At 48.3% G+C, this 17,959-nt stretch overlaps 1 protein-coding gene across 37 annotated transcripts in view; it reads right to left on the reverse strand.

The window, feature by feature from the left end:
• The window catches only part of TCF7L2 (transcription factor 7 like 2), a 196,594-nt gene that overhangs the window by 67,890 nt on the left and 110,745 nt on the right, over positions 1-17,959 (reverse strand). For 15 of the 37 annotated variants that reach the window (XM_071221145.1, XM_053922738.2, XM_071221147.1 and 12 more), the window contains one exon: positions 3,266-3,409. The exons of the other annotated variants lie outside the window; for them this stretch is intronic. In XM_071221145.1, the coding sequence (XP_071077246.1) occupies positions 3,266-3,409 (144 nt within the window). The remainder of the gene's footprint in view (positions 1-3,265; positions 3,410-17,959) is intronic. 37 annotated transcript variants of the gene reach the window in all.

Consider the following 17,959-nt stretch of genomic DNA (forward strand, 5'->3'; position numbering starts at 1 on the left):
TCTTGAACACACACACACACACACACACACATACTTTTACTCCCATATCCCTAAAAATGGAATAAAAATAGGCTCAACACTAGCAAATGGGGTAAGTCAGCCAAAACCTTATAAGGGACACAGTGCGTGGTCTTGCTAATCTCCACAGATTAGGAAAAATCTGTAGAAGCCCCAAAGAGGAAGGAAACGAGGAATAAGGGAAGGACTAGGACAAAGAACTTTTTAAACGATTGTTCACAAGCATTTCTGTGAAAATGGTATTGACTAAGCAATTACAGGGAAAAACACTTTCTTTTTATCTGAATGCATTTATGCCATGGGTCACACCCTTTTATTGTCACCATTAAACAGGTTAATAGCCCCAATGTAATGACTTTGTGTGGCTGGCTCTAAAATGTACAGGAATAGCTAACTGGAAAGAAGTGAGTCATACCTGCCCAGGTGGGTGTTGACTTTGTTAGTCATATTTACTCAACTGGTCAACCAACCTAACTCCCTGGAGGAGAGAAGTAAAGAGTCAGAATCAAGCTGAACTGCAAGGGAAGAGGGAGAAGGGACAGTGAAAGTTAAAAAGGGAGGGGGTAGAAATGCGGTACTCGTACGGCAGAAGCGGGACCTTGGATGTCCTGAATCAGACGTTTCGTCCCAGCTCCTGGGAAGGCTGGGGGTACTGAACAACACCCAGCACCTTCTCCTGTAGCAAGTGGAAGATGGTTGGTGTGAAGGCTCCAAACCATGGGCTACTGCCAAGGTCTTCCATGGACAGCTTCGCCCCTTCACTGTGTGATCTTAAGCAAGTTGCTTAACCTCCCTGCGATTCTTCTGCACGAAGGGAATAATCAATCACTGCACCTCCCTTTAGACTCATTTTCAGGTTGTGAAGACTTAATATAGGCCAATCGCTTCCAGAAGTGCCTGAGCCATAAAAAATGCTGTGTCAAACGACATTCTTCAGTCGCATTTCAAGAGATCCTCGCAGTCCGGTGAAGCATTCATTCTGGGCAGGTACTCCACCACCATGCCCTTTTCACAGACCTGGGGATTGCATCCTGGGGGGGGTGAAGCACTTGCTGACCGAGGTGAGAGAAGGTTGGACTCAAACCCAGAGGTTCCCCCTGCTACCCAGAGTCACCCCCAACACACAATGCAGCGGATGGGGATTTCCACACACCACTCCATCCTCGAAGCACAAAACACTATGAATGAGGCATAACTACGTTCTGGGAAGCCTGCCGCACAGCTGAGCTACCCTAGCGACGGCCGCCCACCGTGAGGACACACTCTCAGTGTGCGACTCCCCAAGAATCTTGCTGGGGGCTCGTGCCAGACCAGGCACACTGGCTCCTGTGACCAAGCCCCTACTCTACAGGCTTCCTCATCTGACGCTCAGAATGGCCCCTGTGGGATCCCCCTCCGCTGATGGGGAAACTGAGGCAGAGCAGCAGCTTAACTGGCTCAAGTTCACACAGCCCGTGAATGGTGCCTGTGTGTCTGACCCATTCAGTTTTGGGACTGAGACCCCATTCTGGAAGTGGGGCACACTGGAGCTTTCCTAGGAGAAATGTCCCTGTCCCGAGGGCAAAGCTGGGAAACGGACATAGTCCCTGGTGCCAGGGATCTAATCCGTGGGTCTTGAGGTGCCCAGTCTTTCTGTTTCATTCTCCGCAAGATGGGTGCTGGGTTCTCCTTTATCAACCTCCTACTCTGATCAAAGATTATTGAGTTACCACGTGACAGGCCCTTTGGAGGAACGGCATGTTCGGTGTGGCTGTCTCATCCACAGTCAAAAATGAACCACTGCCCATTTGAAAAGATGACCGAGGAAAAAAAGCCTCCATCTGGCCCCAGCTGCTGCACAGGAGGGGAGACCCCTGCTCTGTCACACTCAGGCCAGGAAAGGGCACGGGCTGTACACAAACACTGATATCCAGGTAATCCAGGTACAGTCCAGAAACATCCTCCATTTCATTCACACCTGGCCGCAGGGGAACGGTCAGACAGGAAACCTCCACGAGACACCGACCGACCCATGACGTTCCCGGCCAGAACTGAGACACACTGGAGTGCATGAAAGCATCCTTGGTGTTAGGGCCAGTGAAAATACAAAGCTCTGTCGAGGACAATTCTAACTTTATGAAAAGACTTTCGAAGTTTCGACACAGGAATGGTGAAAAAGAAATGCATCCAAATATTAAGAGATTATTAACAGGTAAAAAGATGGTGGGTGTTTACATTTTCTTCTGAATGTTTTTCTGCATGTCGCTAGTACTCTTAAAGGGCTACATACCACTTCTTAAATTCGAACAAGCTTTGAAAGATGAGTTTGTCTACCCTTTTTATCTCCGAAGGGAAGACACATGTACACGTGTTAAACATACTCTGGGCCTGGTTTCTGGCCTTAGAGCCCTAACAGTATCACGGCACTCGGCACACAGTAGGTATACAATAAATGTTTTTAAAAGAAAAGGGGCTTTTAAAAGAAAAGGCTCTTAAATACTCACTTTTTTATAAAGCAAGCATTAAGTACAAAATCATTTGCTGTTTAAGTCTAAAGAGTTACTTTAAAATTTTTATCTGCATTGACGCTTGCTTTTCTGAAGACGAAAGCACGTTCTCAGCGTTCTTTATTCTTCGGGGCCACTAATCTGAAGAGAACTGTCACTCCCAAGCACGGAGCAATGTGGGGTATTGACGACGTATTGAATTATTTAAAGGAAATTAACAATGCTTCCTGTCCTTGGAGAGCAAGGTCTTCGAGGAAAGCCATTCGCGGCGGCCTGGGGAAGGTGTTGCGCACAAGGCTGAGCCTTCCTCAGCAGCCGGGGCTCTAAAATCTATTAAGTCCTAAATGGCTGATAACAAAGGCAAAGTGGAGGTGATAACTTCTTCTCCACTGGGAGCTGAAAAGACGCCCAGAAAATTATTTCCTGGGGGTCAAGTTTAATAGGACATCGTGTTGCTCATTCTCGCAGAAGCTACGCAGGACACTGGACCGGTGGCCCCCCCTGGGAGCCAGGCACCTTGGGTTCACCAGAGCGCCACCCGCCACCCTCTCCTCGTAAACTGGCATTTTTATGGTGATGATAAACTGGTTAGTGGTCAGTACACCCAGACATCGTGGCACCGGGTATGACAGTGACCCGGCAGGAATTCAGGGACCGGGGTGCGGGGCGGGGGGGCTGCCCTAGCTCGAGGCAAACTTTCCATGGGTGGCTTCATGTCAGAGCTGGCTCGTCTCATACCGTCATTTTGCTCCGCAACCTACCTCCAAACACCAGGGCTCCCCAACCTTTTGTAAGGAGTGGCTCCTTTTCATGTCCCTGAAGACTTGAGTGCTGACAGTGAAGTCTGAGGGGGGGTAGAGGTGCTGACAGTCATGTCCCTGAGTGCAGCAAGGGAGGGGACACTGCTGCCAGGAAGAAAGGGGACAGAGTGAGGCTCGGGAGGGAGGGGGACTCAGTCACCACGGCATTCACGGCCCCAGCCTGACTTTCTACCCTAACCCACACTCCTCTACACACTGCAAGGGAGGAGGATTATGGTTCCCCACTTGAACCCAGAACTCTTCCACCTCCCTGCCATCCAGCTTGGGGATGCCCTCTAGTGACATCTTACACACAACCTCCTCCTCGAAGACTTTCTGCTCCAACCCTTCCCACTATCCCCACCTCTGCCCATCGTTTCCCCAGTGGACGCTGCCACTCCTGCCTCCAGGCCTCCAGGGCACCAGCTGGCTAGCGACTTCTCTGTCTCTTTCTCTCAACTTACCTTACTGACTCTTCCACTAATTTAAACCACAGGGTACTGCTATTTCCACCCTACAAAAATACAATCACGTATGGTTCTAGCCACACAGCCATTTGAGGATCTGTCACAACACCTTTCCCTCTGCCAGACTGCAACCTTTTCAGGAGAAGCAACCACATGGACCCCTCCAGACCCCTCGGAAGATCTGGCAGCTCACACCTTCATTCAAAAAGCATGTGCTGCCTGAAGTTCTTGCCAGCTGGAGCCCTGGCAGGAGAGCTGCCTCCACTCACTGACTGTCTACTCCGTCCGAGGCTCGAACAGAGATGTGTGTGTCCTTCTGCCACCCCGTGAAGTAGGTGCTGTCCCACTCATTTCACATTTCACAGAGGAGGAAACTGACTCAGAGACGTTAAGGAGCATGCCCAAGGTCACACAGCTAGTAAATGGCAGAGGGGGAGTATGGACCAGGTCTCAGTCAACTCACAGTGCTGCTGCGTGGATGTGCTTGCCTGTCCAGCTGTTGGCTACTGCTCTGGAAGTGGGGTAGAGAATTTAGGGGTACGAAGGGCAACCTGAGGTCCGAGAAGAGCTAATTCACAATGAAGCAGTATCACCCTAATTGTCTCTATAAAAAAAGAAAACACCTATGTCCTTTATGTTCAGTGTAAAGGATGTATGCTTTCTCTAGATTTTAAACACTTTATATGAAGGAAAACTCCATGAACAAATTTCTCATCCTTCTTAATCCCGAGTAACAGAATTCAGGATGAAGAATATGAGATCAAGCACAAGACTCAATGTCTTATATTCTGATAGTCACTGACTGAATAGCAGAACGAGCATGGTGGGTATTGAAGACTGGGAGACAGGGAAGCGATAGAAATAAAGGACAAACCTATAAAAGACAGCAGCCACAGTTCTAGAATAATTTACATGGTTACCCTAATTCCTGGTCCTGCCATGGGGGAGGGGATGGTTACCAAGTCGGACTAAAATCAACCGAAGGCCACATGAACTCCCCCCAAAAGAAGGGGCCACACCACCGACAGCTGGTGCAACTGTGGGGACTTCTACTGGAGGCAGCTGTCCCTGTGTCTTGCCTCTGAAAGCCACCAGTGACAGGAGCCCCGGGGTCTCCCCAAGCCACAGAGGAAGCCCTGGTTGCCCACCCCGGGAGGTCTCTGGTCTCCACAGCACTCCTTTGGCCCACTTGTAAACAGGAACGTGAGTCACCAGGCAAGCATGAGTGCCCTGGCGGGATGGGCTCACCTTTACAACTAAGGTAATCCTATTCCACCTTGTCACAGCAGTCACAGCAGTGACTCACCTGACTGCCTCCCACCACAGGTGACTCGGCTTAACCCTCCAATTGTTCCCGGAAGGAACCCAGCAACCTAGAGGTTTCAATCCCTTCTGCTTGCTTTGTTTCCTAACACAATGCTGAGAGCACAGGGGCAAGTTCCGGAGGGCAAGTGCCCCAGAGGAGCTGGGAGAAGAAATATCTAAGGTTACCATAGACTGCATCATCTTTATTATCTTCCCATGGCCTCTGTCTGTGGGGCCTGCACTCCCATGGGGGCTGGTGGCTTATGATGGAATGTTGCACACACACACACACACACACACACACACACCCCCACACACACACCCCTCTGTACAAGGTCCAGGTGCTCTTCCAAGCCAGGGGCCTCAGACTCAAACTTGGAGGTCATTGCACCAATCCTGCAAGAGCTGCCTGCCAGCTTTGAAATCTGTGCGATTTACCATATTCCCATCTTATCCTATGGGCTGACCCCGATATTTTTCTTTATCCCAATTTCCTTAGTTCTTCATTTCTAATCCTTTGGCATAATACGATGTCTTGTAAGCCACTTCAAATTTGGGGGTGGGGGAAATAGATGTATATACATTTAGATTTGTTTATAATACAAGCACAAACTCATTTTGTGCCATGAAAAGACTGTGGTTCGGTCTCCCCTAAGAAGTAGAAACTTCTCCAACAGATCCTGAAGATTAAAAAGCAGATATCCACCAAATTTTCTGCTCAGCATCTATTTGTGCTTTTTCTCCTAATAGTACAACTTGAATTATTTAGGAGGCACCACCCCAACTCTCAAGCCACATAGTTCAGGTGGAGCAGACCCCACCCCCAGCTCCAGGGATTGGTAAGTTTGCTCAATCCAAATATAATCAGCATATCAAACCCCCTTACCACAGCTACCGGTTCAGAATTGTGGGGTAAGATAAGATCTGTCTGGACTTGAACCTGGCCCCATGCAATGAAGTCAACCTGGAGGAAAGCGTAGCCAATAGTTGAGGGAAATGCAGTCCTGATATATGAGCCCCTGGATCCAGCCATGCCTGAAGCTGGTTTAACTTTGGACTTTTCAGTTATGGGTCAATACACTAATTTTGCTCAGGGCAGGTTGAGCTGGGTTTGAGGAGAGAGAGGGTCATCCTGACTGCAGAAGCCTAGTCACCTTAGTCAGACTGACCTCAATAATCAGCCATCCACAAATCAAGCAGTAATGTGGAAAAAAGTGGAGAAACTCCAGGAAAAGTAAATGAAGGCTCATGAGTTTCATGCTCCTGCCCATGATGACAGGGCAGTTCCAAGGCAATCAATCTACTGGAGTAGGCGTCTGGTACTTTTTGAAATAAGACTATCTGGGATAGGTGGGGGGAGATCTTGAGCAACCACACACCTGCTAGAATGGCCGCCCAGCCCTCCTTTTCCTCTAGTGCCTCCAAAGCCACTGGCTACACTGACCTTTAACATGTGGTCTCTGGAAAGCAGGGGCCATGAATATTTGTGCTAAATCTGCCTCCCAGCTTTCTCCAGAAGCACTGCCTACTTGTGACAGAGGGTTTCAAGAGATGTGATACCCCTGGGGAAGATGGCATGTCAGAGAGGGTATGCCCGGCTGGTGAGGATTAGCTGGTTGGGCATTGTCCTGTGAACCAAAAGGCCGTCAGTTCAATTCTTGGTCAGGGCACAGGACTGGGTTGCAGGTTCGGTCCCCCAGGGTGCACATGCAAGGCAACCAATCAATGTTTCTCTCCCCCCTCCTCTCTCTCCCTTCCCATCTAAAATCTAAAATAAAATAAATTATTAAAATTCTGCGGTACATCAAAACATGTTATTTTTTTAAAAAAGGGAGAGGGTAGGCAGAGAGAACGGTGGGCCTCACTTTCCCCAGGGACCCCACACCTGACGGCATGGGGAGCTGACAGTTCTGGGCACGGCCACGTGGATCAAGAATCACGATGTGCCAGTGAAAAAGTAGCAGCACTGGTGCACCCGACTGTTGTGTTTCTTCACCAGCTTACCCGCCCCCTCCACAGGCGGCTGGGCAATGTTCAATATTCAAATGTTGACACAACAGAATGAGACCCAGTGAGCTAGAGAAGTACAATTTGCTCTGACAGGAAAAATCTTAAAAGAGTACAAAAGAAGGAGCTGAAAAGCATTTAAAAACCAAAACCCTAAAAATACTAAAGCCCCCAGAGATGAAGACTTTGTATGAAATAATGTCATTCAGACCCAATGTAGCCAATAGCTGTTGACTGTTGGGAGAATTCTGAGTTTACCTCAAAAGTTTTCAACTCTGTCCCAGAGAAGTTGGGTGCAATGATTAAGTTTACGTGTCAACTTGACTGGGCCGCATCAAGTCAAACATTATTCTGAGTGATGAGGTATTTTTGGATGACTTCAACATTTAAATTGATACAACAAAACTGGCTGCCCCCCCTAGATTGGATGGGCCTCGTCTGATCAGTAGAAGGCCTGCGCAGAACAAAAGGCTGATCTCTCTCCCCCAAATACAGGGGAATTCCTCCTGCATTCAAGCTAAGACATGGGTTTTTCCTGCCTTCAGCCTTGAACTGAAACATCGGCTCTTCCTGGGTCACGAGCGGGCCACCTGCAGACGGGGCCACCCCACTGGCTCGCCTGGGTCTGCGGCTCGCTGACTGCCAATCTTGGGACTCGCCAGTCTTCCTAACGGCGTGAGCCAATTCCTTATAAATAAAAAATAAAAAATCACACACATTCACATTTCCTATTGGTTCTGTTTCTCTGGAGAACCCTAATAACACACTTGGGCTGCATTTTTTATGTGTTTTCTTCCACAGCAAGTGGGAAAAGATTATTTGTGGGTCTCTAAAATAAATCAGAATGGCGAAAAGGAATGAGTCTTAGAAATCATGTAATCGAATTCTTTATGATTTTTCTTAATCACTAAATCTAGACGTAGCCAGGACTACACAGCTAGCAAAGAACTAACTAAGACCCAGGTTTTAAAACTAGGAGTCTCAGGTTCTATGCACAACAAGGAAAACTTACTTTGAAAGCACAGCACCTTTGGAGTAATCAAAAATTCATGTAAGAAAAGGGCACTGGCAAGCTTCTTTCCACCAAACAAGCAAAAAAATGGGGGGGGGGGGGGCATAACAATATTTAAAAATTTGGTAAGAGGGTAAAATCCTCGTATCTCTTACCATTTGCTCACATACACATGTATGCACGTGTATGTATAAACAGATATGAAAAACATATAAGCAACAGCAACCAACCAACCAACCAAAGCCCACATGCACATATGTAACCACAGAAAGAGGGTTAAGTCTTTACAGTTTATTCTGATCTAGTTTTAAGCTCCATCAGTAATGTTTACACCTGAAGGGGAGGTAATTTTGATGGGAACTAATTACATTGGAAATATGTTGTCAGACAACACAGATGTGGAGAAAGTATAACCCGGGCCCCAGACAGGCTCCCGTTTGTGTCACTATAAGGCCACCTGCTTTACCCAACCCTGACTGCCATGGCAGAGCTAAGGCAAAAGAGTGGGTTCGAGAACCACAGGCTGCAGAAAGCTTTGTGAATCCAGCTACTAGAGTAAATGTAACTCTGTGTTTTATAAGAGGGTCTGGCTAAAGGGAAGTTCCTTCCCCAAACAAGAGTGTGGGAGGGAATGTGGACCCAGCGATGCCACCGTGGACCACGAACAAAACTGGGTGGAATCAAGGGGCCAAGGGGAGAGAATCTGACAGACTTGTGAAGCCTCCCGGGCAAATCCGCTCTTTCAAAACCAGTGCACCCCCTGCAAAAAGACAGTGAGCAGCCCAAAGTGGGACTGGGAGGCTGTAAAGACAACACAGCAAATGGGGTGTGTGGTGGATCTAGTACCACTCAAGAAATTCAGAGAGCTTTGTCTGAAAAGGAAGCCTTGTTGATAAATAGCACCTTCCTCCCCTCCCAATGGAGACCGAATGTTTTAAAATGCAAATAACAAGTTTCTAGACCAACCCTGGAAATGTTTTCCTAATTCACATCTTGTTAGCCACAGGAGCCCCAATTACATGTCTGGTTTTCTCATTTCTACTAACCAATTATTAGCATTAGATAATAACATACTATTTTCTGCTAATAAGTTTCCTGACATCAAACTCCGAAGGGTCTTCATATAGTGCAGTCATTGAGTAACTGCAAATGAGGACTAATTTACGAGAAAATGTTATTTAAACCTTCTCTGGTGTTTATAAAAATAAACCGTATTGGCTGAAATGCACCACACTAATTGCATGAACACTGTTAAACTGAAATAGTTTGAAAAAGTCCATCACGAAGGGAGGAACCTCACTGGAAAGCTACAAAGGATACAAGGACATAAACAATCACAGCAGCGGCTTCCCACAGGCAGGGCCAATCGGACAGCATCTCATTCAGACCGAGAAGGTACATGAGGATTTGGGGGAACGCTTGCCAGCTCCACTCACTAACACCCCTGGTTCCAAAGTGACACTCCCCCCAAGGTGTCATCCCCGGGAGTCCCACTATAGCCCCTCGGCTGCCTTGAGCAGCTGCCTCTGGTGTCAGTGGGCGTGTGCCTCAGGCCATCGTAAGGGGTCCTGCCTGACTTTGGTAACGTGGCAGAAGGCAGGGGAGACACAGCCTGTTCTGTAATTAATTCTGTCAGTACTATGGTATTTGGGGTTTCTCAACTTAAAGGGAAATTAGACTGAAAGAAGGGATAAGGGGTCTGGGATAAATTCACCCTGTGCTACCCAAGGCTGTCTCCTTCCATCCCAAACATTGATATCTTTGTTATGAAGAATCAGGTGGAAGAGAACCCTGAAAGAGAAGGAAAAAATCCTAATTGTGTGTGTGTACACACACATGCGAGTGTGTGTGGAAGGCAATAGAGACAGTAGACACGTGAGCTGAAGAAGTCAACGCTATCTTGCTCCCATTTCTGCCCACCGCTCAACAGACGGGCCCACCCATTAGAGTGCAGCGCCCAGAAAAAAGTAACTCCCATATTCTCGTTTAGATGGCTCTGAAGAGAACACCTAGTTTTCAGGGTTCCCGTAAAAAGTACTCAGGGCTCCCTGCTTCTTAAAGTGAAAATCATTTTCACATGTCTGACATGTGCAGCCAATAAAGGGAAAAAATTCAGGTTTTCCCTGAAAAGTTTCTCCTCCTCGTGCTTGGGGGCACTAGTGCCAAAAGTAGTGCTGGAGGGCGGCAATCAGAGCTCCTTACAGATCAGCTGGCCTAGGCTGGCTCCGCCCAGCAGGGGGACGGAAGCCCCTGTGGCTAATCTGGACAAAGTGAATTTTCCTGCCTGTCTCCAGAATGTAAACATACCTGGGCCTCTTAGTATTGACAACATGTGAAAACAACACCCAGAACAGAAGTAATAAGCAAGCAAACCATGCACTACACTAAACGGCACCCCGGGCTGGAAATAATCTCATCTGATCACAATCTCTGGACGCCAGGGGAGTGATTATCACGGAGGAGAAAATGAAGACAATGCAGGAGAGGGCCTATCAGAAACAAGTTTGAGTCACTGGAGATAATGCCTTAATGCCCAGCCAAACCACAGGAAAGGTCCTAGTAATAGCTACTGCTTTTGTAGATTACAAGTCTCTGGTGCTTCCAGGAGACCATGAACTCTGAAGTCACCTTTATCCAATGTTTGGTTTCAGGTAGTCTGTTGAGCTAAGTAAATACTTGTTCAAATATGTAGACCACGCACAGACTTGGAAATTTTAGCCCTGTAACACTATTTACCGTAAGAGCACTTAACTTTCAATAAATGGGAAAGGTTCATGTTAAAAATTAAAACAAATATGGTCTAGCTTCATATTTTTAAAATTCTGAAGCTTGCCCGTCACCCCACGATGGAGCAATGAAACAAGCTACCTACACACTGGAATATTACTTGGCAATTAAAAAGGTACAGACCAATGATAAATACCGCAACCTGGATAAAACTTAAAACATTATGCTGAATGAAAGAAGCCAGTCACAAAGGACCACATGTTCCAAATAGGCAAATCCACAGACTGACGGTAGCTAGGGGGCGAGGGGAAAACTGAAGGAAATGGGGAGTGACAGCTAGCTCAAAAGGAGTTTCTTATGTGGGTGATGAAAATGTAACCTTGACTGTGGTCACGGATGCAAAACTCTGTAAATCTACTAAAACCCATTAAATTTCTACTTTAAATGGGTGTACTGTATGTTATGTGAATAAACTTATTTTTTTAATGAGTTTCAATTGGTGTCATTGCCATTATCTTATCTCTGCTTTCTATTTGAATTCTGAGCACATACTATTTGAAATAAACAGACAACTCTGGGAAGCAGGCAGAATAAAAATTAGTGTTCCCATTTTAAAGGACGCAGAGGTCCACAGAGCTTCTGTTTGCTTTCTACAGGCTGGCTAGGCTTCCACAGGACACGGCGGGGGGCGGAGTTAATTATGGGGAAGATGGCGGTCAAAGGCCTTATCAGCCCCTACATCAGGGAGGGACTGATAACCAGCCCTGCTCAGAAGTCTAGAAATGTTATCAGGTTGGGGCTGGATCATACAGACGGTCTACTGAACAAAAGACACCGAAAACTGGCCCCTGGATCACTAGAATGCAGTTCTTAATAGCATGAAATCCAGGTTAAACAATTTAGCTAAACAAGTGGGGAGGGGGAAGAGCCGCCTCTTGAGTTGCTATCTGGTGGGGTGAAAAATACAGCCAATTAGATGTGGCCACATAATTTTCACATCAAACATCCTGTGCTCCCGAAGGCAACTGAAGGCACTGGCGCTGCGGATTTTCCCAAGTTTTCAAGAGCAGTGACAGCCCTCTGCGACAAAGCCACGTGACACAGCAGAAGGTTCAAGTGGGAGCCACGAACACTTGCTTTTCTTAATTTACACCTTTCATTTACGTCCCCAGAAATGTCATGGAGCAGCCATGAAGTTTATGAAGCACTGTCAACAGACAGTGCCTTGCAAGCACGGGATTTAGATGGCAGAACGTGATCCTAGAAGGCAATCTGGGACTGCACCTTTAAAACAAACAAACAAACAAACAACTTCTGGTATTATGGGGAAAACAAGATGACCCGGTTTGTGGGGGCAGGTTGGGGGGGGTGGGAGGAGACTATTAGGTGAGCAGGTGAGTGAAAGAGGAAGATGCAAAGGCAAATGTAACAACTTCACATTATCTCTCCTCCTAACCCCGCAGCATGAGAACCGACTGCGGGACCTCAGCCAACAAAACAACTCCAGGGCTCTTCTCTGGATCACAGACCTTCAGGAAGCAGGAGAAGCCACTTGCTTTTATACCACCATGGTGTATAGTTTCAGCCATTTCTACTTTTTTATGATAGTCAGCCACTGAGATATTTTCAAGAACATAGTTGGCAAAAAAAAGAGAAAAATTTAAAACATACACTTGCAAACTGAGGTGTCATTTATTTTTAAATATTCTTTCCTGTATCAGTCTGTGCTTCAGTTTCAGGAATAAAGGAAGGAGGGTTGCTCAATAAACACGCAAAAGCAGGATTTCTCAACCTGGACACTACTGACATTTTGATAACTCTTTGTGGTGGGGGACCGCCCACACAGCATTTTTGGCCTCTACCCACTAGATGACAGCAGCATCCCCTGCCCAGCTGTGACAACCAAAACATGCATCCCGACACGCCAACTGTCTCCTGGGGAGCAAAGTCACCCCAGGCGGAGAACCACGGGGTTAAACGTAACTGGTCTGAAAGTTTTCCTATCACAGGGACCGACGGATACAGAGGCCCGAGGCTCAAAACGGACCCAGATCACGGCAGCGGCAAGCAGCTGCAATGCATCTTCCAGCCCTAACGAATCCTCCACCAGCAACCCAGCAAAATGTAGCAGTGATGCAAACATCCCACAAGCCCTCAGCAACTAGTGTGTAATGTTAGCTATGTGCCTAAGTGCCATGGAGCCCCACCACTCTTTTAAGTGTCCCTAATATGGCCACTTACAAATGTACAAAGTGACAAGAATAGCAAGATTGGTATTGTTTAAGGGGAGTGGGTATGTGCAGGTCTCTCTAAAATCAGAACGCTGTAGAAATCTGCTGATGTGTGATAGATATCCCAGTCACTCAAGAAAACCCAAACTACCCCCTTTTCTAAGTTGGGGGAAACTGTTGGTAGGCAAAACAATGATATGTTATCTCTGATCTCCTTAATAAAAGGGTCCAAAGTACAAATTACAAAATTGAGCCCAAGTCTAAATCCACAATGTCCTGCTGAAAGTCAGTCCCAGTATCTGGGATCCAAGATCACACTGTGCTCAAGGAAGAGAGGGGCCAGCCTCGACACCAGTGCTGACCTTTGGTGGGCTAGTTAGCCTGCTGACCAAGGTGCCCTGTGCACTGGCTCTGCTGACCAGCCAAGGCCAGCTCCCAGCAATGTGCACAAGAGGCCACAGCAACCCCAAATGCAGGAGAGCCAAACCACAGACCCATCGCAACACTCCAGGGCCTCTGGTCCAGAGCGAAGAAACGCTACCACACATCATCATTCCTGGGGTGTGGTTTGTTTTCTGGACGCGGAGAGTCATGCACGCTGTGGGGATGGGCACAGTCTGTTAGGTGACTCACCCTGAGGCGGACAGGTTGGGAAGGCTTTGGAGAATGAAAACAGGATTGGGAAGCAGCTCAGAAGGGTAGAGTCAAGAACATCATGTGACCCCTTTAAATCCAAACAGCCTCATGGTCATCAAAACCTAGGCTTTCAGGGTCAACAGTCTCCCTAATGGTAACTGAATGGTTCTTTCTCTACAGACCCCAAGTGGGAAGGGAGCCGGGGAACTCTGCCCACTCTGAGCTCTAGACTGGACACAGGCCTGCTTGAAAGAGACCAATGGAGGTGGATGGCCAGGGGTGCCTGTCCTATGGAAACACGGCCAGTTGCCAGGGTTCGAGGGGCCACATCCACCCCTGGGGATGTGAACAGTGCAGTCACTCCAGCTCAGGGGCCAGGTTCATCACCCTGAATTTATTAAGAAACCTAGAGAACCCTGCCCGGCCTCTGCATTCTCACCCCGCACCCACCCCATGGCATTATTACCAGCACGTATTCAGGGAAGCACCGCTTTCTGCTTCTTTTCTTTCCAAAGGGCAGACAAGAAACAAAAGACGACTAGAGATCAAGAGAAGAACCAGGATGCAAGCACCCACCAAGTCGCCTGCTCGCACAACAAATAAAAACGCCTCCTAGGCCAGGGCCAGCTTTCTGAGCATGAACAACATCTGTATTGGCTCCTTTTATTTAATAGCTTATAAGCAGTTGAGTAGTTTGCGAGCACTCTCCCCCATTTACGAAGAGTAATTTGTCTGAACAGTCACCCCCTTGGAGAGCATTACTGAAGTGGGGTACAGTGACTCCGGCATCCACACAGCCCCTGGCCAGCCCCCTGACCCAGATGACCGCACTCATTGGGAGAGGTGACAGTCCTCTGTGGAACGACATCAACGTGACCTTCCTGATGGGGCTTACACCATCCTGCTGCCAGGGCACCCAATGGGCCAGGCTGGCGAGGACACATCTCCATGGGACAGGCCAAGGAGTTCAGCAGCAGCCAGCTCACCTGCTCACCCGCCGGCTGTTTCAGGCTCAACTTCGGTTTCAGCACAGGCACCAGCAAGTTTGGTCCCGTGCCCAGTGCCAACACTGATACACCTTCCTGCCACGGCCACACCCGGAGCAAAACAAAGATTTTGCTCTGCAGAGGGTAAACTGGGGGAGAAAAGCCTGGGGGCTCAGGGAGGTGGGGAGTGTGAGGGGAGAAGTGGAGAGGTTTCCTGAAGCTCCCCTGGGGGCCCCTCTCAGCACCAAGGGAATCAGCTGCACATTTCCACGTCTATTCTGACTTCACCACAAACACTCGAGCCTCTCCTGCCCAGTATACCCTCAAAGCAGGCCTTCCCCCTGGAAATAGTGCCAGGGGACATTCATTTCCTAAGGATCCCAGTCCCCATGGTCCCCGTCCCTCGCCTGCCAACACTGGAGTCACCAGGTATTCAAAGGGGAGAACCCGTTCCATCCCAGGTCCAGATGTAACCCACCAAACATTCCACTACTAATTCTGGCATGCTCTTAGTACTCAAAAAGTCCACTTGGGTGTTTCTATCTTCTGGCTTCTTGTAACTAGTAACACAGAGCAGAGGGAAGCAAAAGACACTGAATTCCAGAAGGCCAAGCCTAGGAGGACACCTTGGGCAAGTTACCACCAGAAGTTCCTCACCTTGCTAAGTGAAACAAGTCAATCACAGAAGACCACGGTTGGTTCCATGAACTGTCTGTCCAGAACAGGCTGCCAGGGGTTGGGAGGAACAGGGGAAACTGGAGAGTGGCTATTAAGGGGTACAGGGGCATTTGGGGGAGGGGGTGAAAATGTGCTAACACTGACTGTGGTGGTGATTACCCAACTCTGAATATACAACAACCACCAATTTGAACACTTCAGATGGGTGAACTGTGTGGTATGCGAATTGTATCTCAATAAAGCTACTGTAAAATAAAACGTTTCCCTGCTTTAGCCATAGCAAACATAGGGCCCTCATCCTTCCCTGGTTGATAGTTGCCTTTACCTGCAACAGCACGCCCTAGAAACAAAGCATGTAAGCACTCCTGCAGGGCTCTCCTTTGTCAGAAAGCCTTGCCCCATTCAGCAGATGGGTCACAGCAAACAGCGGGGGGAAGATGTCCAGGATACTGTGGGATTCTATGGAAGGAGGTGTCCATGACCAGTCCTTAGCTCAGAATAGGCTAGCCCTCACAATCCCTTTAGAAGGGAAGGGAGAAAACTAATGAAGGGCATCTAGTAGATGCCAAGAGATAAGAATATCACACCACTTATTTAATGCAAAATTCAATTATTAATAATTACTTTTGAAGACTGACTCCTAATTCCCCTAAGGATCTAATGCCATCCAATGGGAGCTGATATCTTACAGGACTCCCCTCCTCCCCCGCCCCCAGCCTCACTGATTGTTACAGAAATGGCACCTGACCCAAGCCGGACCATTCAGAATCCTGCCCCAGAATTATTTTCTGAGTAAAGCTGGGCCAAGAGTTCCCCCAATCCCTGGCTGAGAGTGAAACTACCCATCATCCAAGACCTTCCCACCCAAGAGCTGCAGTAGGAGAAAATGATGACAACAAGGAGATACGACATATTCGCAGGCCTGATGTCCCCTCATTGGGACAGCATTCCAGCTGACCCTTTGGCAAGTTCTCCCTCTTCCATTCGCAAAAGTTGGCTATGGGAATCAAAGAGGGATAACCGATCACTACAGAGTCCCATTACAGAAGATTTTTTAGATTTTAAAGGAAGGGGAAGGGAACTGCAGAATAACTGACTTTTAGATATCACACAGGTAATAAAAAATAGGGCCCAAAACCCCTGGCATGCCCACCTGGCTCCAAAGCATGGGTTGGTCCACTCCACTCTGCCAGCCCACTGCTCCTACTAAAACCTGCTCTGCCCCGAACAGGGCCCCACGGCACTCGGTGAGGCCCTGAGCTGGCTCTGAGAGGTTGCACAGAGGCTGTCTCCAAAAGACGCACGTGCACAAAACAAGTCAACTGTGAGCACCGAAGGCCCCTTCTCCCAGGTAAGCACCAAAACCGTTCAACAGGAACTCAAGGCCCGTGCGCGACAATGCCTTACACGTACGGCCCCGCCCACACACAGCAGTTCTGTCATTAGATGTTAGAGCACAGGGCTTCCACATTGTCAAAGTAAATGTTAAGAGACTATACCATGCCCACCCCATCTCTGCAGGATCCAAGTGCGGCAAAAGCTAAGAATATGAATAGATAGCACCCGAGAGCTCCAAAAGCTACGAAGAAAAAAGCATAGGGCCTGAGTGTGCCAAAGGCTAGAAAGAGAAATGGACAGGGCCCCAAGTGTGCACCAAAAGCGAGTTTGGCTTTTGCTGCGGCCGGCAGCCGAACCTCCATTTTGTTCTGTTACATAAGCACCCACTGTATACACAGCCCCTCAACAGGAAGGCCAGACTGGCCTACATCTTTGAACCCATCCCAAATCCATTTCTGAATAATGTCCGAGTGCTCGTGGCTGTCTGAACGTCCCCAGCGCGTCCTCCTGGAAGGCTTCCTTGACTCAGGCAGGCAGGAAGAAAACAGCCTTCTGTTGTCGACACGCTTCCTTCCACCTCTGAGCAGACACACCAATCCCAGTGCTCACCACACCCACCATCCGCTTCTCAGGGGGTCTAACCCCAACCTGGGCTGCACGTTCTGACCCATGTGACAGCCTCCCTGCTAACAGGCCCAAGGACAGACTGCCAAGGCTACGGTGGCCAATGATGTCACCAGCAAAAACGTCCTATCCAAACAAGGGTGAGTAGGGCCAAATTCTTGTTCTTGGTTCTTTAGGGTTGTGTTTTTTTGTTTGTTTTTTTTTTTTAATTGAGAACTCAGAAAGAAATGGGAACCAAAGGTAAAGGGATACAGTGGAGGAGCCCATGAGGTACAAGTGCCAAGGTGAGCATAGGAGGTGGAAGAGAACGGGCAGAGAGCATGACGGTGCAGCAAAGTGAGGGTGGCCTGCAGACGAAGAGTTGTGAGATGACCACAAAGGCAAGAGGAGACAGAGCAAAGGGCCAAGTAATGTCACAGCTACGCACAAAGGACAGCATCGGGCAACACTGCTGCTGGGGCGCCTCACACAGCCTGGGGTCCAGAACAATCCTGGGCTCCCAGAGCCAACATCGAGCAGAGCTGCTCAGCTTCCGAGTTCTGGTTGCTGTGAACTCTGGTCCGTCTCTGTGAGGTCTTGTCCCGTAGCAGCATCTCTTCATGATTCTCACGTGCAGCCTCACAGAAAACTCCGCAGGACGCACA

This window comes from Desmodus rotundus, chromosome 4 (genome assembly GCF_022682495.2).
Source record: "Desmodus rotundus isolate HL8 chromosome 4, HLdesRot8A.1, whole genome shotgun sequence".
Lineage (NCBI taxonomy): Eukaryota > Metazoa > Chordata > Mammalia > Chiroptera > Phyllostomidae > Desmodus > Desmodus rotundus.